Here is a 17246-nt window from a genome sequence, read left to right as displayed (position 1 = left end):
TTCTTCGAGCTGAGTCATGACATCCTGGCTAGGGCCCCACCCCCGCACCCTACCCCCACCCCAGCATTCTAATTCAGCACAGCTTCTTCCAGAGCAGGGTCCTGAGAGTCACACCATGTCAGCCCCAGAAGTGTTCCTAGGACAGCCCTGCCCACCCTGTGTACAGATGGGGAGACTGAGGCTCAGAGAGGGGCAGGACCAGGGTGACAGGGCTGAGCTAGAACCCACATCCCTTACTCTCAGCCAGGGATCTGTCCCCAAAGTTTGTGTCAGGAGCTGTGAAGTGTCTGTGGTGTGGAGGAGAGAGGACTAGACCACCAGGCAGGAGACCGGAGTCTGTGTCCCCCCTTCTGCCAGCAACTTAGCAAGTCACCTCCTCTGAGTCTGTTTCCAATCCCCGCCAGGCTGGGACAATGCAGGGAAGGTGATATAAAGGTCTGTGTGTGGCAAGGGGGGTCGGTATCCTGTGGGGAGGGAGGTAGCAGCAGCTGTGGTTTGAACCCTAGGCCCTGAGCCACCAGCCTCACATCTGAGCCGGGGCTGGAGGCAGGGGCTGCCCAGTCAGGTGTGCTTCAGTGCCCCATTGGTCAACTGAGCCCAGGATTGCCTAGGTCAAAACACTGAGACCTATCCCTGTCCTTTTCCAAGCCTCAGTTTCCCCATCTGTACAGTGGGGCACGGTAAGGGGGCTGGATCCGATAGCTGGTTCCTGAGGGCCTCGGAGCTCTGACATTCCAAGACTCTGACCCCACGGCCGGGCCTCCTCCTCCCTCTGGCATCTTGTTTATTCAGAGCATCCCTGGCCCAAGACTGCTGGCCTCAAGCACCCGCTTCTCCCTGAAGCAGGGCTTCCTCCCACCCCCATTTCACTGCTATTTCTGCCCAGCCTGTTCCCCACCTCCAGACTGAGTGTCCCTCTGTCCACTCAGATACGCAGCCCCTCCAAGTTCTAAACTAGATCAGTGCCAGTTCCCAAACCCTCTCCTCCGCCACATTCTCATCTCAGAAGATGGTATTGTGCCCCCAGCACACACGCACTCCTGCCCGCTAGTACTCTAAGCCAGACATAGGGGTGGGGCTCAGGGTACCTCTCTCTCCAGCCCCCCTACATCAGATCGCCAAGTCCTGTCATTCTGGGCTGGATAAATCTCAGTCCGGTCTGTTTCCATCAGTCCCCGCTGGCCTCAGCCCAGCCAAACCCAGTAAACAGAGTAATGGTGGCAGAGCAGTCCGCCTTGGCTCAATCTCTGCTCTGTGTTCCTAGGCAACTGCCATAAGCTCTCTCTGCCTCAGTTTCCCCATCTAAAATGGGATGATCCTTGTATCTACCTCATAGTGTTGTCTGAGGAACAAGTGAGTAGATCTATGTCAAGTGCTCAGAACGGCACCTGGCACAGTAAGTACACAACACGTGTCGGATCTGTGGCTTGTCTGTGCCCGCATGTGCACGTGTGTTCAGGTGAGTTCAGGGTACCATGTGCACATGCTCTGTGTGTGTTGTATGTGCACAGCTTTGCTTGTGCCGGGTATACATGTGACTTGCCGCGCATGTGCGCACCTCACATGGGCACGTGGGAGAGCACAGAGGCTGCAGTCTGGGCACCGTGGAGCTGCGTGTGTGCATGTGTGGGCGTGCACGTGTCCGGTGCCGACGTGAGGGCTGGGCACACGCAGAGCCCACTGCACACGGGTGTGTTTCAGAGCAGTGTGTGAACGAGCGCGTAGGCAGGAGCCTGTGCTGTGTGTGCACGTGCTCTCCGTGTGCAAGCCTTCCCCACTGGCAGCCATGCAGCACACCCCCGCCCCTGGCCTGCCTGTGTCGTGGGAGCCTCGGGACCCCGAGGGAGGGAAGCTGCTGCTAGCGGATGTGGCCAAGATGGACTGGATTTATTTAGATTAAGGCGGTGGGAAAGGAGTGGAAGCTTGTATGAGCAGGAAGGAGAGAAGGCTGGGGCTCTCACAGTGACTCCTCAAGCACGCTTGCTTGCGGTCCTCTGCTCCTGGTCCTTCCTGGGCTTGCGGTCCTCTGCTCACTTGGGGTTCTCCCCTGGACCAAGGGAGGGGTTCCCTCTGACTCACTGTGAGGAGCTGGGCAATTATCTCATCTTTGGTCCTCATACCCCCAACCTGGCCAAGATAGGAGGAATCACGGGAACTCGCCTCATGTGCGAAGCAGGGGATCTCCGAGGGTCCCCTCCCTCTCTCTGCTCCAAGGGCCTCCCCAGGCAGGAGAGTGTGGCAGGAAGGGGGATGCCTCCTCCCTGACTATGACACCCACCTTGTCCCAGGTGGTCCCTCCTTGGAGCGCAGCCCTGCCCCTGAAGAAGGGGAGTGGTCACAGGCAAGTCCTCCACCCCCATATCAGCCACCTGGGCCCCTCTGGGGTCGGCTAGAAATACAGCAGCCCCTGGGAAGCACAGAAGTCTATAAGGCATTGGATGGACAACTGGGGGTGTCAGGGAATCATCCAAGATGACCCAGGAGGTCATGTCCCAAGCCCCACTCTGGTTCTTCCCAGTCCACCGGCCTGTGGCCCACACCACGCTTCCCCCTGCCACCTCCTGAGTGTCCGCATCACCCGTTTATTTGTCTGGAAGTCACCTGAAAGACTGAAGTCCAGAGACGGAAGCAACTTGTCAAAGTACACACAGCAAATCTGGGACCAAATCGTCAGGGGATTGAATCCATGGAATGAGATGGGTTATGGATTCTTATTCTACGTCAGCCTCAGGAATGTTGCCCTTCCTCCCATCAGTCCCTATGTCCCCAACCCACCACGGCAGGAATAATAGTGACCAGAATCTTCTCTCTGGCAGTTTTAGAGCACGATGGCTCTTTGAGATGACCCATCCAAACCTCTCCCTGTGTGGATGGGGAAACTGAGTCCCAGAGAGGGCTGGAGACACACTCAGTCTCAGAGTAGGTCTGAAGCCCCATGTGAAATGCTCATTTCATAAAGAGAGAAGCCAGTCCAAGATCCCTGGTTGTCCATACTCTCCCGAAGATGGCTGCACTCTCCCTGAGCTCCTGTGCCCAGCCCATCCTCTCCCTGCAGCCTGATTCCATCTTTTTGCTGTGTGACTGGGCCATGACTCTGTCCGTCTCTGGGCCTCTGCTGCCCGTTCAAGAAGGCCCCTCCAAGCTCAGAGTCTCAGGGACTCTAAGCCCCCTTAGCACCAGGCCTAGCAGGAGAGAAGCCAGGGTCGGGGGTGGTGGGGGAGGCCGCTTGCCCGCCCAGAGGCCCGGCCCACAGCCTTCCAGAGCCAGGCCAGTCCTAGTTGCCATGACCTCCCATCTCCAGGCCAGCCGACCAAATTCCTCCTTTAGAATAATAAACAGTGTGGCCAGCCAGGGAGGCCAGGAGGGGAGGGGCAGGGAGGCTGAAATGACCCCCTCCCCCAGCCTCCGCTGCTAACGATTTTCTTTGGCTGAGATCTCTGGTAGGAAGGGGGGATCCAGAGGGGCACCCACCGAGGGACAGATAGGCCTCTGTGGTGGATGCTGGCTCCGCCACGGCGCTGCTCCCTCCTGCTGGAAGAGGCCTGGCATCCAGCTGGAGGGCTGGGGCAGGAGGGATGGGAGAGGAGGGCACCGTGGAGGGGGCCTCAGATTGGCGGGGCTTTGAGTCTAAAGCAACTGGGAGAGGGGACCCTCAGGCAGGCCGGTCTGAAGGGATGGGGAGAATGAGGAGAAGGAGAGCAGATTCATTCAGGGAGCTTCTGAGGGCACTGGGCAGAGCCGAGACCAGCGACCCCAAGCCAGGGCCATTGCCTGTGTCCCGTGACTAATGTGTAAGTGCAGCCCTGTAAGTGGTATACTTGCCGTTGTCCCATTTTGAGAGCTGCAGACTGAGGCCACTGAGATAGTGATGGTGCAGGAGGTAGCCCTGCTGGGGCTCAAACCCGGATCCCAGCCCTGGCATGGGAACTGAAAGGGGTGAGATGAGAGTGGAGTGGGAGCAATCGGTGTGTGGCCTTAGGAGCCGGGCCAGGCAGGGCAGCCACTCAGGGAAGGCAGGAGCCCCACTCTCCCGGTTGCCTTGTCACCTGGTCTCTCCCACATTTCTTGCTCTATGACCCCCACCCACTTCTGGCCTTCTTCCTGTTGATCCTACAGTCAGACCTTTGCAAGCCTGGCTATCGATGGTTATTTTGGACCCTCGGAAGGGGCTGCCAAGGGCAGGGGTAGGGCAAAGACGCACGCAGTGCGATCCATCTCTCTCCGTGTCCCTGCTTCTGTCTCCCTCTGCCTCCATCACCCGGTGCTTCCTTTCTCTCTGTCTCTTGGCGTCTTTGTCTTTTTACCTCTATCATTCCAGTCCCTTTGTCTCCCTCCAGGACAAGCGCTGCTGTGTAGCCTCGGGTAAACTTCTTCCCCTCTCAGAGCCTCACTCTCCCCATCTGGACCCTGGAGGTGTGGGTGGGGGCTTTGGATTCAACAGTTTCCAAGGACCGCTGAAGCCGTGCTGTGCGGGGTGGCCTCCCCTGGGCCCAGCCCCCGGCCCCTCCCTCCTGGGCCTCCCTGGGCAGCTTGGGGCTGAGTAAAGGGGGCCAGTGCGGGGGGGGGTGTGTGCCCCCCACATTCCACAGCCCCCGCTTCCCTCCCCAACGCCGCCTCCATTTCCTGTTGTGCTTGTGGAGCTGTGGGAGTTCTCCGGGTTCTGGCTTACCCCCTCCTTCTCCCCTAGGCCTTTCATCACACTTTCCCAAATATTTGTCCTGGCAGATAAGAGCCTGGTATTGGAACTGTCACCCGGAGGACAGGCTGTTAGAGCTGGCGGGCCCCTGGACACCATCCAGCCCAAGACCCGCCCCCCACATACATACAGAGAAACCAAGGCCCAGGGAGAAGCAGGGGTCTCGGCCGAGGCCATCAGGGAGGTAGAGGCAGAGCCAGAGCAGGGTCCAGGCACCCTGTGAATGGGCCTGGCACAGGGGAGGGAGCTCCTTGGGCATGAGTGCCCTGTTGGAGGGGGCTCTGAGTAGCCTTTGACTTTAGCCCGAGGGATCCAGAGGCTGGGGGGCTCAGGCTGGGGCTTACTCTGCAGGACCCAGGCAAAGAGGGGCCCTGGCGCTGCCTCTGGCAACTCTGGGCCCTGACCCCTGTTTAACTCTGCAGGATACCATGCGGCCTCCGAGTGCCATGCGAGCTCCTGTCCTTGAAGGTAGGTAGACTCGGGGCAGGGGCGGAATGCCCTGGGGAGCCAGCTAAGTGGGATCTGGAGCCGGCGGGGTGGTGCATGCCAGCACCAGGGCCCGGGCACTGCTCTGCTCTTGACCAGTTCCCTGCCTTTCCAGTTGCTCTCAGTGGAGGCCTCTTTCCACTGCCCACCTCTCAGCTCGGAGGCCTCAGTCGACCTCTGCCTGTCCAGAGACATCAGCTCAAATCCATGTCCCCTCACCAGCAGTCCCCACCCCATTCCCTAACAGTCACCCTGGTCTCCCATCTCTCGTCAGCACTCGTTGGTACTAGTCCGGCCAGTCTGGTTCCAGTGGGGGACTCCCCTTCCCTGCCTGGACCCCTCATTGACTGTAAGCTCCCAAGTCTGGGTGGGCTTCTCCAGGCAATCAGTGACCAGCCAAAGGCCCACCCAAAGATGACCGACCCACCGGCTGGGCACCCACCCGTCTAAGTGGGTGCTTATTTTCACCTCATGTTCCCTGCCGAAGTGGGCCAGGGTGGGGAGGGCGAGGCTTACAGAATCCTTCCCCGGTGGTGTCAGCAAGGGGAGGGGAAACCAATCACTTGACATCCCCCGATCCCCAGTCCCCTTCAGCCTCCAGGGGCCTCAGTATCTTTTGTGTCCCAGTCTGCCTCACTCTGGACTACCTTGGCCACCACTTCCCCAAGCAGGGCCATCTCTGGGATTTGGGGCAGAACCTGGACATCTGGGGCAGCTGCAGGGAAGAGGCTCAGAAAGTGACCTGGGAAGTAATGCAGGAACTGGAGGCCTGGGAATTGCTTCCCGAGGATTTCCTGATGCCTTTGAGAGAACATGCCTGCAGCCTGAAAGTTGCACTGCAGAAAGACTCCAAGGCTGGGGGTCTCTAGGAACTGAGGTCAAGAGGCCAGGAGACCAGAAGGAGTCCCTGGAGACCAGGCCCCGGGCAAGCAGGTCTCAGAGCCATGCGTTCCAGTCTGTGTTCTCTGTGGATTAGGGAGGTGTGTTCTTCAGGGTCAGCTGTGGGGAGAGGTGCTCATGCTCTTGTGCCCTGATGTCTCCTCTCCCAAAGGCCAGGTGCTGTTGCTGCCCTTGCTGTTGTTGCTGGGACCACGGGCCTCCTGGGGCCTGGTCATCACACCCCCGGGGCCAGAGCTTGTCCTCAATCTCTCCAGCACCTTTGTTCTGACCTGCTCGGGTTCAGCTCCAGTGGTGTGGGAACGGATGTCCCAGAAGCCCCCACAGGAAATGACCACGAGCCAGGACGGCACCTTCTCCAGCGTGCTGACACTGACCAATGTCACTGGGCTAGACACAGGAGAATACTTTTGTACCTACAAAGGCTCCCATGGGCTGGAGGCCAGCGAGCGAAAACGACTCTACATCTTTGTGCCAGGTGAGGGCCCCCGGCCTGTGTACTCACTCCCTTATTCCTCTTCTCAACTGCAGGCATCTGGGGGAAGTTCAGAAAGTGCCTTACTGATATGGTGAAACACAGCTGTCTCAGAAACGCAGATGAATCAGGGAATCCAGCCTGGTTCAGTCCAGGAGTATGTTCACTCCCACCCCTTGCCCTGAATATTTGTCTGCTCCCTGCCAGCCCACCCCATTCCTGGTTCCCAAGAACTCTGCATTCTCAGCTGGTTCCAGTATGCACCCTCTCGACCTCCACATCTCATTTTCCCCATTCTCTAAGCTCCAGGTACCAGCTGCCCTTCCACTTGCAACTTATCTTCTTTCTCAGGCCAGTGCTGTCCATATCAAATGCTAAAGCTAGAAGGGACCTCTGAGAGCATGCTTATTCTGTAGTGGGTAGACTGAGGCCCAGAGAGAGAAAGAGACCTGTTCAAGGTAACCGAGAAAATCAGGGCATAGCCAGAAACCCAGCTCCTCTGACTCGTATTCTTGGCTTCACCTATGGCAGATCCCACTGTGGGCTTCCTCCCTGTTGACCCCGAGGAACTATTCATCTTTCTCACGGAAATAACTGAGACCACAATTCCATGCCGAGTGACGGACCCAAGACTGGTGGTGACGTTGCATGAGAAGAAGGTGGATGTCCCTCTGCCCATCGCCTATGACCACCAACGTGGCTTCTCTGGTACCTTTGAGGACAAGACCTACGTCTGCAAAACCACCATTGGGGACAGGGAGGTGGATTCGGATGCCTACTATGTCTACAGCCTCCAGGGTGAGCCCCCTTTCTGGCCTGGTGCTCAGCAGAGGCAAGTATGACCCTCCACAGAGGTACAGACCTTTCGGATAACACAGTGTGCAATTCCATTTTTCACTGAATTCTCACTACAGCCTTGGAAGGCAGGTGTGTTGCCCCATTTTACAGATGAGAAAACAGACTCAGAAAGAGGATGGAGTATGTCCAAGGTCACAGGAAGCATTAGTGGTGGAGCTGGGCTGTATACTGCGGTGGGCAAAGGCACAGGCTTTGAACCAGTGGGGTTTGAATCCCAGCTCTGCCACTTCCCATCTGAGTGACTTTGCACAAGACACATAATCTCTCTGAGTCTGCTTCTTCCTCTGTAAAATGGGGATAATGCTGACTGCTTACCTAGTGGGATTATTGTGAAGATAAAATAAAACAAAAGATGGAGAGTATATGGTTGTGCTCAATAAATTTCTTCTGTACTCAGATGCTCAGAGAGTACTTTGATTTCAAAATTGTTACCCCTTCTAGAATGTCAGCTTCATGAGGACAGGAATTTTGTCTGTTGTGCTTCCTGCTAAAGCCCCAGTGCCTAGAATAGTAGGTATTTAATAAATATTTGTTGAAAGAGTGAATCTTCCACACCAGTTATCCCTTCCCTCTCTGGACCCCCACCCCCTCCCTAAACGGATGTGCTGGTGGCTGGGGGGTGACTTCCTCAGCCCTAAGCCAGTCTCTTTCCACCAGTGTCATCCATCAACGTCTCAGTGAATGCGGTGCAGACTGTGGTCCGCCAAGGGGAGAACATCACCATCATGTGCATTGTGACTGGGAATGAGGTGGTCAACTTTGAGTGGACATACCCACGCATGGAGGTAATGCCGGGCCACGGGTGGGAGGAAGGGACAGGCAGGGATGGGTATTTCAGGCTTGTAGCCTGACTTCATGGACCTTTCCTGATGTGGGGGGCTTGCCCCAACTTTCCCTACAGAGTGGGCGGCTGGTGGAGCCAGTGACCGACTTCCTCTTTGAAATGCCCCACATACGTTCTATCCTGCACATCCCCAGTGCCGAGCTGGGAGACTCAGGGACCTACATCTGCAATGTATCAGAAAGTGTGAGCGACCATCGAGATGAAAAGGCCATCAATGTCACCGTGGTCGGTGTGTGCCTTAGGCTTACCCCCAGCCCTCAGTCTGAACTGGACCCAGACCTTGTCACAGCCCTGGGGTACTGTCAGCCATGTTCTAATCCATCTCTAGCCTTAGTGCCAAGCAAAGCCCCCTTTTCAGGATAAACTAAAACCAAAGCACAGTACCAGCCCCAATTCCAATCCTAATCCCAACCTAGACTTCCCGCCTAGCCAGAACCTGAGCCCCAACCCGATTTCTAAATCCCAGCTGCCATCCCCGGCCCAGGCAGCCCCATCCCCAAATTCAGCCAGGCTGTAACCCATCTCCGCCACAATCCTGAGACAGAGCACACCAAAGAGCACTACAACCCCAGTCCCAATCTTGAGCCCAGCCCCCAAACCAGTATCAGCCCCAAATTCGGCTCCTGCTCCAGTCCATCACAGTACCCACCTGAACCCCAACTCAGGTAACTCCTTCGCTGGTTCAGTTCCTAAAGCCTGAGGCCCCGCCCCCAGGAGGTGCTGCCCCATTGGAGGCCGGGCATAGCCCCGCCCCTGACGGCCGCCCCTTGCAGAGAGCGGTTACGTGCGGCTGCTGGGAGAGCTGGACCCTGTACAATTCGCGGAGCTTCACCGCAGCCGGACACTGCAGGTGGTGTTCGAGGCCTACCCGCCGCCCACTGTCATGTGGTTCAAGGACAACCGGACCCTGGGTGACTCCGGCGCCGGCGAGGTTGCGCTGTCCACGCGCAATGTGTCTGAGACCCGGTGAGCGGCGGCCTGTCCGCTTCATTCTTGAAGTTACTATTCTCTGCAGCCGGCAGGCAGCCCACAGCCTTAAGCTACTTGACAAACCTATCGAGGCCCATCTTTCCTGAGAGCCTACTACAAGCCAGGCGCCATACCAGGGGCCTGTGCCAGGCACTGGGGATGCTGCATAGACCAGAACAGACAGTTGCAGCCTTCCTAGAGTTTCCTGTCTAGAGGGGGAAACGGACTCTGGTCATCCAATCACCCAGATGTTTAGTTGTCCTTGTGATGGGTGGAGTCAGCCGGAAGCAGCCACGGATAAAAAGGCAGGATGACTGGAGAAGAGGGTGCAGGCAGGCCACTGCACCTATGCAAGAATGGTGGCCCTGAGGCTGGAGATTAGCAGACTGACCTGAGGTGCTGCATGTTAGAATAAAGCAGTGTCAGGCCTTTCTGAAAGGGATGAGATGTGGACGGATGGAGATGGTGCTTCCCCTCCACCACGCCCCCCACCCCATCCGTCCTAACCCTCCCCCTTGACTCACTGGAGCTGCCTATGGGTGGGGATTCAAAAGTCCTGGCACTGCTACTGATACCCATGTGACCTTGACACTCCCCTTCCACTCCCTGGACCTTGTTTTTCTGTCTTTACAAGAAAGGTGGGGGCTGTAGGACTTCTTCCAGCTCTGACAGCTGGGTCTCCTGGCCTGTCCTCCTCATCAGGTATGTGTCAGAACTGACACTGGTGCGGGTGAAGGTGGCTGAAGCTGGCCGCTACACCATGCGGGCCTTCCATGAGGATGCTGAAGCCCAGCTCTCCTTCCAGCTGCAGGTCAACGGTGAGGAGCCTTCCACCCTGCTTTCCTTCCCCTGACCCTCCCACCCCCATTGTCTTGCCATTCCTACACTGTCCATCCACCCACAGGAGGAGGAGAAGAGAGAGTCCAGGACTCAGGAGGCTGGGTTCTAGGCCAGGCTCTGACACTGACCACTGCTGCATGCACATCCCCTCTCTGGGCCTCAGTTTCCACAGCTTTACGAGAAGGTCATTGGGCTAGAAAGGTGTTTACAAAACCTCAGGCATTCACATCCCAGTGGCATGATTTTTCCTTCTCTTAGTACTTACACTATAGTACTAATTAGATATTTATTGAGCAACTACAATATGCCAGTCCATTCAAGGTTCTTGAGGCCCTGCCATTGTGGAGCTTGCATCCCAGTGCGGGGGAGATAAACATTCAAAAAAGGGGAAAAAACAGCAAACCATGTACAAGGTTAGAAGGTAACAAACAAGTGCTGTGAAAGAAAACAAAAAAAAACAGAAAAGCTCAGTAAGGAGGGTAGAGTCCTGGGGGCAGGGGAGTGGGGAGAGTTACAATTTCAAATAGCATGATCAAGATTGGCTGCATGGAGATGACATTTGTGTGAAGACTTGAAGAAGGTGAGGGCATTAGCCAAGTGACTATTTGGGGGAAGGGCACACCAGGCAGTGCAAAGGCAGGAGCAACGCAGAAAGGCTTGTGTAGCCAGAACAGAGTGAAGGGGAGAGCGGTGGGAGATGAGGTCAGAGCTGAGACGGGGCAGTTGGGGGGACAGGAGAGGTAGATCGTGTAGGCCTTCCTGGGCGCTTGTATGGACTTTGGCTTTTACTGTGACTGAAATGAAGAGCCACTGCAGGATTTTGAGCAGAGAAATGACACAATAATGACTTAATGTTTTGTGAATTGACTCTCTAAAAATAAATTTATTTTGAATGAAAAGTGAACTTCTCCACTGTAGATGGAAAATCAGCATCACATGTCATAAATATAAAGCAACCACTAAAATAAACTCTGAGAAAACAAAACAGTGCTATTAAATTCTAACTGCATGTTCTTGCCGGTCCAGGGCTCTGATCCTGAGGCCTGCCCTCTCTTTGTTAAAAGGGAAGATTAGCAAATCTCAGAGAGGTGTTAAAGACAGACTAGCACCCTACTGAGATTTTCCCTTTGAAGTACCCACAAGGGGAATCTGTCAGTTTTCACATGGTGATTCCTGGTATTTAATGTTCACCTGCAGTCTGAAGCTCCCCTCTCCCCAAGGGAGACTCTGGACCAGGTCCTCCCTGAGGGCCTTTCTTACTGACTGTCTATCCTGACCTCTCCACCTCCTGGCCCGTGCCCCTCTCCCTGCAGTGCCTGTCCGTGTGCTGGAGCTGAGCGAGAGCCACCCTGCCAGCGGCGAGCAGACAGTCCGCTGTCGTGGCCGGGGCATGCCCCAGCCACACCTCAGCTGGTCTACCTGTAGCGACCTCAAAAGGTGAGCAGACCCTGGGCCAGGGTCTCCCAGGGTACCCATAGCTGACTGGAAGGACCCAATGAAGGTCATCTAGTCCAACACCATCCTCTGGGAACACTGTTCCAGGCTAGATCCATATCCTAGAAGATGTGGCTTCTTGGAGATGCTCTGCATGACCTAAATTGTTGCCTTTCCTTGCCTTAACCCTGAGGGTCAAAGGAAGGGAGTGGATTTTGCAATCCAGGTTCTCAATTCTGGGGTAGGTGCGCCCCTGCTGGTCAGTTGAGGGATCACGGGAGGAACCAACTCAGGACCAGGCAGTGGGAAAAAGGAACTGGACGCGCCCAGCTTCCTTCTACCACCACCCGGTGGCTCTGCCTGCTTTTGGCCTCAGTTTTCCTACCCGCATAGGGAAGCAAGGGACTGGAAGCCGACCTGGCTGGTTCTCCGGCAGGTGTCCGCTGGAGCTGCCTCCCACGCCACTGGGGAACAGTTCCGAGGAGGAGAGCCTGCTGGAGACGAACGTGACATACTGGGCAGAGGAGCAGGAGTTCGAGGTGGTGAGCACACTGCGCCTGCGCCGTGTGGATCAACCGCTGTCAGTGCGCTGCACGCTGCACAACCTTCTGGGCCAAGACGTTCAGGAGGTCACCGTGGTGCCACATTGTGAGTCCTCCATCCTCCGTAGCCCCTGACGACCCCTCACCCCCACCTCAACCCTGCTGTACTTGGAACTGTGCCTGTGCCCACAGCAGGCTAAAGTCAGCGTTCAGGGCCATGGCATTCAGGAGCATTGTGGGTGTATTTTCCCAGGCATTTGCACAGCAGCACAATATTGCCACACATGTGTACATCCACGAGTGTATGTGTATAAACCATGACGATGAACAGTGCTGTCTTCTTTTGTATGTGCACTGTATGTATGTCCTAAGCTGTGTACACGAGCATGCCTGATCCTTGGACGTGGGTGCAAACCCTGCAAGTGTAGGTTTGTAAAGCAAGTAATGAAGAATGCCCAATCCCCACATACATGTGTAAAGCTAGAGCGTGTGTCTGTAAGCATGTACACAGGCATGTTTATGGGTGTAAACCCCCTGAGGGTATGTTTGTAAACCATGTACATGAGCACCCCAATCCCCAGGCAGGTATATAAACCCACGTGTGTACGTCTGTAGGCGTGTACATGCAGGTGCACAATCCCCATACAAGTGTGCAAACAATGTACAACTCCCGTGCACGTGTGCACACTGGCATAGTGCACGTCTGTAAGCGTGGAGATGCAGCACACCTTTTTGTAAAACTGTGCAACGCAATCCCCATACACATATGCTTGCTGTGCCGTGCATGTCTGTTAGCAGGTACACATCCATGCATAATTCTTATCCGTATGGGGTTCCTACAGTGCCCAGACGCTTTTGCTACCTGCCAGTCCCTGTGCATGCGTGGACCTGCGTGCACGTGCTTCATTTTTTCACCTATTTCCTCATTCAGTAAATAGTCACAGAGTCGCAGCTTCTCACTGGAGAAGGCCCAGCCCTGCCTGTCCTCCTAGTGCCCACGGTCCAGAGAGGAGGCAGACAAGGAACTAGGCAACCTCACTGTGGGGGTCAGCATTTGGGGGGAAAGCCTAAAGGGAGAAGGGGCTCCATACCCAGCTGTGGGATTCAGGAAAGTGTCCTGGTAAAAGGAAGCTTTAGGTCAATACCTGAAAGATAATAGAGTTAGCCTGGTGAGGAATGGTGCTCTGGTCAGACGGAACAGCCTCTGCAAAAGCCCAGAGGCAAAGTGGGTTCAGAGAAATGAAAGGAATTCAACGTGGCTGGAGAACAGAGTGTATATATTTAGGGGCTGGGGGAGGAGATAAGGGGGAGGGGACTAGTAAAGGAGGGAGCTGCAGAAGAAGACAGAAGCCAGTGCAAGCAGAGATATGAAGACTGTCCAAGGTGTTTTGGACACACTTATGCCTATACTTAGGTAGGTCCATGGGCTTATACAGGCAGATACTGCTCTACGCAGACCTGCCTCCCCCTGCCCTGTGGTGGGATGGGTGATGGGTTTTAATGCCTTATCTCACTCACACTCCCACACATGCACACATATCCCCGAGCAAGTGGGCACCTGCAGACCAGCTCTGAGCAAAGCAGAAGTAAAACTTTTGTGTGCCACTGAGGGGGAAGCCATGTACCAGCCCACGGGGAATTTCCAAGGCTGGATGAAGGCCCCTCTTTTTACTTGGAAATGGCTTCCCTAGAAGATGCAGGCTTCCTTCCCAGGATGGGGAAAAGGAGGAGAGGAGTGATGTTGGTCTGAGTCCCTGAGGAGGAGGGACAGAGCTCTCTAGCGAGCAGAGAAGGGCAGGTGGGTGACACAGGAGGAGGGAGTGAGTTCCCAGGGGACTTCATGGGTGGCCAGAAGGGCAGGACAGGGGAGGTGAGGGTCTGGCTAGGGTGGATGTGGAGGGAGTGGGAAGGAGTGGGTATCTGTGCAGCAAAGAGGCTGAGGCTTTGGGGGTAGAGGACACTCAGGGCTTGGGGGGGCACCCAGAGTTGGCCCTACTTGGTTACCCCAGTTCCCTGGCCCACACCCCGATGTACTTTACAACTACCATCACTATGGGGGAGGAAACCGGCTCCTTTCTGCAGTCTGGATGCCTCAGGCTATGGGAGCTCAGTTATTGGGTCCATTGACCTCTCAGTCAGGCTCTGTCCTAGCAGTGACAGCCCCAATGAGGGCGTGGATTCAGAGGAGAGGTGAACCACAGCCCAGCTGTCAGGAGCTTGCATCCCATCTGGAGCTACGGCAGACAGGCCAGACTGACCCTGGCAAGGGCTGAAGGGATTTGGCGGCCAGTAGTGATCCAGGGGTAGTTACTGAAGGGAATGGGGTATTTATGCAAGGGGCTGGAGATGTGGCCCAGAGGGGAGAGGCTAAGGGTCTGACATCGTAGGCCAAAGGGGGATGGGGCAGGTTGGGCAGAGAGCGATTTGTGGTACCAGGGGTGGACTGAAGGGAGGGGAGCTGCCAAACGCCCTGTCTGCTCATAAGCAGCTCCTGTCTCTGCTTCCAGCCTTACCCTTCAAGGTGGTGGTGATCTCGGCAATCCTGGCCTTGGTGGTGCTCACGATCATCTCCCTCATCATCCTCATCATGCTCTGGCAGAAGGTAAGCCCCACCCTTGCCTGATGGGTGCAGACTGGCACACCATTCTTTGCATGGACCCCCCCGCAATCCCCTATTGCTGGAGGATCGGGCCATGGTCGGGGCCCAGCGTGGAGCTCAGGTGTGAAGTGGTGCTGCGTGTTTGAGCTGCTTTCAACCCCAGCAGCCTGGGCAACGTGGGCCTGGTCCAGGCCATCCAGGGTGCCCTGTCTGTGCTGTGCACCCCGCTTTCCATCCAGAGTCCTGCTCAGGCATCATCCCTGCCCATCGCAACCACGGGGCATGGGACCTTCAGGGTGGACTGCACGGGCTCCAGCATTCTTCCAACTCTGACCCACAGAGACTCCCAGGCTTCTACTGAAAGGCATTCTCATCCTTTAAATCTGTCATTTCAATGGACTGTTCTGAGATTTCACCGTTCCGTGATTCCACCATAGGATTGCAGCGCCCCATGATTCTATCATTCTCAGATTCCAATCCTGTGACTCCAACATCCTGTGATTTCAACACTCTAAGGTTATATCTTTCTGAGATTCCCACTGTGACTGATCCAGCGTGGGGAGGGGCCATCCACACCCAGTAGAATGTCTCTGCCTTGTGTTACCTTCCAGGGCTGCCTGCTCCCATCTTCCCATCTGAGGAGCGGCCCAGGCTCTGGGAGAAGCTGGTGCGGAGGTTCTGATGAGCCTGCCCCTCAGCTGTCAGCTGTTCCTCAGCACCTCCCCCTGACATCTGTTCCGTGGAGCCCATGAAGGCCTTGGCTTTATTGATAACTTGCTGTATGGCTTCAGATATGCCCCTAATCCTTTCTGGGCTTCAGGTTTTCCTGCCCCATCTGTTTCATAAGGAGCTGGACCTAGTGGTCCCCCTCTGATGATCCATCCCTCGTCTTGGTCCTGCAGAAGCCACGCTATGAGATCCGATGGAAAGTGATTGAATCTGTGAGCTCTGATGGCCATGAATACATCTACGTGGACCCTATGCAGCTGCCTTACGACTCCACCTGGGAGCTGCCGCGGGACCAGCTTGTGCTTGGTCAGCCCAGGGAGGCCTGAAGTGGCAGTCTGGGGACTTGAGGCGGGTGGGAACACTGATGTCTGAGCACAGCCTTGCCATGATTAGCTTTGAGACCTAGTGCTGACGTCTTGCCTTCTCTGGCCCTAGGGCCCCACCCTCTGTACAGTGGCGGCAAGATGATCCCCCAGGGACCGTCCAACGTTGAGGTCCTGTGATCCAATGATGGTGTGAGATGAGACCCCTTCATGGCGAGAGAGGCAGTATTAGTCGAGGGCAGGCTGAGTGCCAGGCCTGCGCTTAGTCTAGCTGGAGAGGCTGAGAGAGCGTGGAGGAGCTGTGCTCCCCTCTGTGGGGAGAAGAAGGCCTCCAGGGACTAAAGAGGGGCCAGAAAGCAGGCAGGACTTAGGCGAGACCAGGATGGTCTGCGAAGCGCTGTGATTTTAGGAGGGTCCGTCGGAGAAACACCTTAAGTCCAGGGTGGCTTCAGGGATGTCTAGCTTGACCTCAGAGAGTGTAGGGGGGTGCAGCTTCCTAGTGCGCCAGGAGCTGAGAGATCATCTCTTCCCCAGGACGCACCCTGGGCTCCGGGGCCTTTGGGCAGGTGGTGGAGGCCACGGCTCACGGCCTGAGCCATTCGCAGGCTACCATGAAAGTGGCCGTCAAGATGCTGAAATGTGAGTCCTGGGAGCCCGCCCCTCCCTTACCTCTCCGCTGCCCCCTCCCCGCACATTCAGGCATTCCCAGAGCAGGCCTCACGCTGATTCTCCGGGCACAGGAAGTGCACTCACACCAGAGCCAGCAGCACTCCTGATTCTGCTCTGGGAAAGAGGCTTTCTCACCCTGCCCCCTCCTCCGGGAGCCTCCTGTCCTCCTCCATCTTCCTCCCATCCTCTTTCCTCTTCTCCTGTGCACGGGTCCTCATCTCCCTCAGCCACCTGGGTCTTACAGCACAGCCTGGGACAGAAGAGCCGGAATAGGCTCCAGTGGGGCGTCTGCGGGGCCTCAGTGACTGGACCAAGCCTGAGGGCCCCCTCTCTCCCTCAGCCACAGCCCGCAGCAGCGAGAAGCAAGCTCTCATGTCGGAGCTGAAGATCATGAGTCACCTCGGGCCCCACCTGAATGTGGTCAACCTGCTGGGGGCCTGCACTAAAGGAGGTACAGCCCACCCCTAGAGGATTCTGGGGAAGTGCCAGTGGCCAAAGCCTGGCCCCTCCCCGCCCCCTCCTCAGTTTACGGACAGGACACTGCAGCTGGAGGGTCCGTGCCCACCCTGTCTGGTGCCCTCACTTCACGGAGGCAGATGGGTGTGGGATTTAGCAAGTCACCAAATCACATCACCTTCAAGACCAATGGACTCTTTAGTTCACCAGTCCTAGCGGCTTCCAAATCAAGGGGCTCTCTGACACTGAAAAAATGTTCACGATACATTTTATTTTATTTTTACTTATTTATTTGTTTACAATACCTTTTAAAAGCTATCAAAAGTGACAGCTCCTGTGACACTGAAATGAGTTATAGCCCCACCTCTGGAGCCCACCAACTAGCTTGCTCACTGTGAGCTGCTGTCACTCGGATCATAGAATAAGGTC

General features: G+C 56.0%; 1 protein-coding gene across 2 annotated transcripts in view; it reads left to right on the top strand.

The window, feature by feature from the left end:
• The window catches only part of PDGFRB (platelet derived growth factor receptor beta), a 39111-nt gene that overhangs the window by 11264 nt on the left and 10601 nt on the right, over positions 1-17246 (top strand). Inside the window, exons 2-14 of one of the 2 annotated variants that reach the window (XM_030834064.2) lie at positions 5119-5164; positions 6234-6557; positions 7086-7352; positions 8070-8197; positions 8314-8485; positions 9030-9222; positions 9928-10043; positions 11379-11502; positions 11936-12147; positions 14549-14643; positions 15543-15675; positions 16227-16331; positions 16702-16812. In XM_030834064.2, the coding sequence (XP_030689924.1) occupies positions 5125-5164; positions 6234-6557; positions 7086-7352; positions 8070-8197; positions 8314-8485; positions 9030-9222; positions 9928-10043; positions 11379-11502; positions 11936-12147; positions 14549-14643; positions 15543-15675; positions 16227-16331; positions 16702-16812 (2020 nt within the window). In that variant the 5' untranslated portion in view covers positions 5119-5124. Of the gene's footprint in view, positions 1-5118; positions 5165-6233; positions 6558-7085; positions 7387-8069; positions 8198-8313; positions 8486-9029; positions 9223-9927; positions 10044-11378; positions 11503-11935; positions 12148-14548; positions 14644-15542; positions 15676-16226; positions 16332-16701; positions 16813-17246 lie in introns of those variants that run through there. The other variant, XM_030834067.2, reaches the window with a different exon arrangement.

The sequence above is a fragment of the Globicephala melas genome, chromosome 3, assembly GCF_963455315.2.
Source record: "Globicephala melas chromosome 3, mGloMel1.2, whole genome shotgun sequence".
NCBI classification, from domain to species: Eukaryota; Metazoa; Chordata; class Mammalia; order Artiodactyla; family Delphinidae; genus Globicephala; species Globicephala melas.
This window is presented reverse-complemented; position numbering and strand designations above follow the sequence as displayed.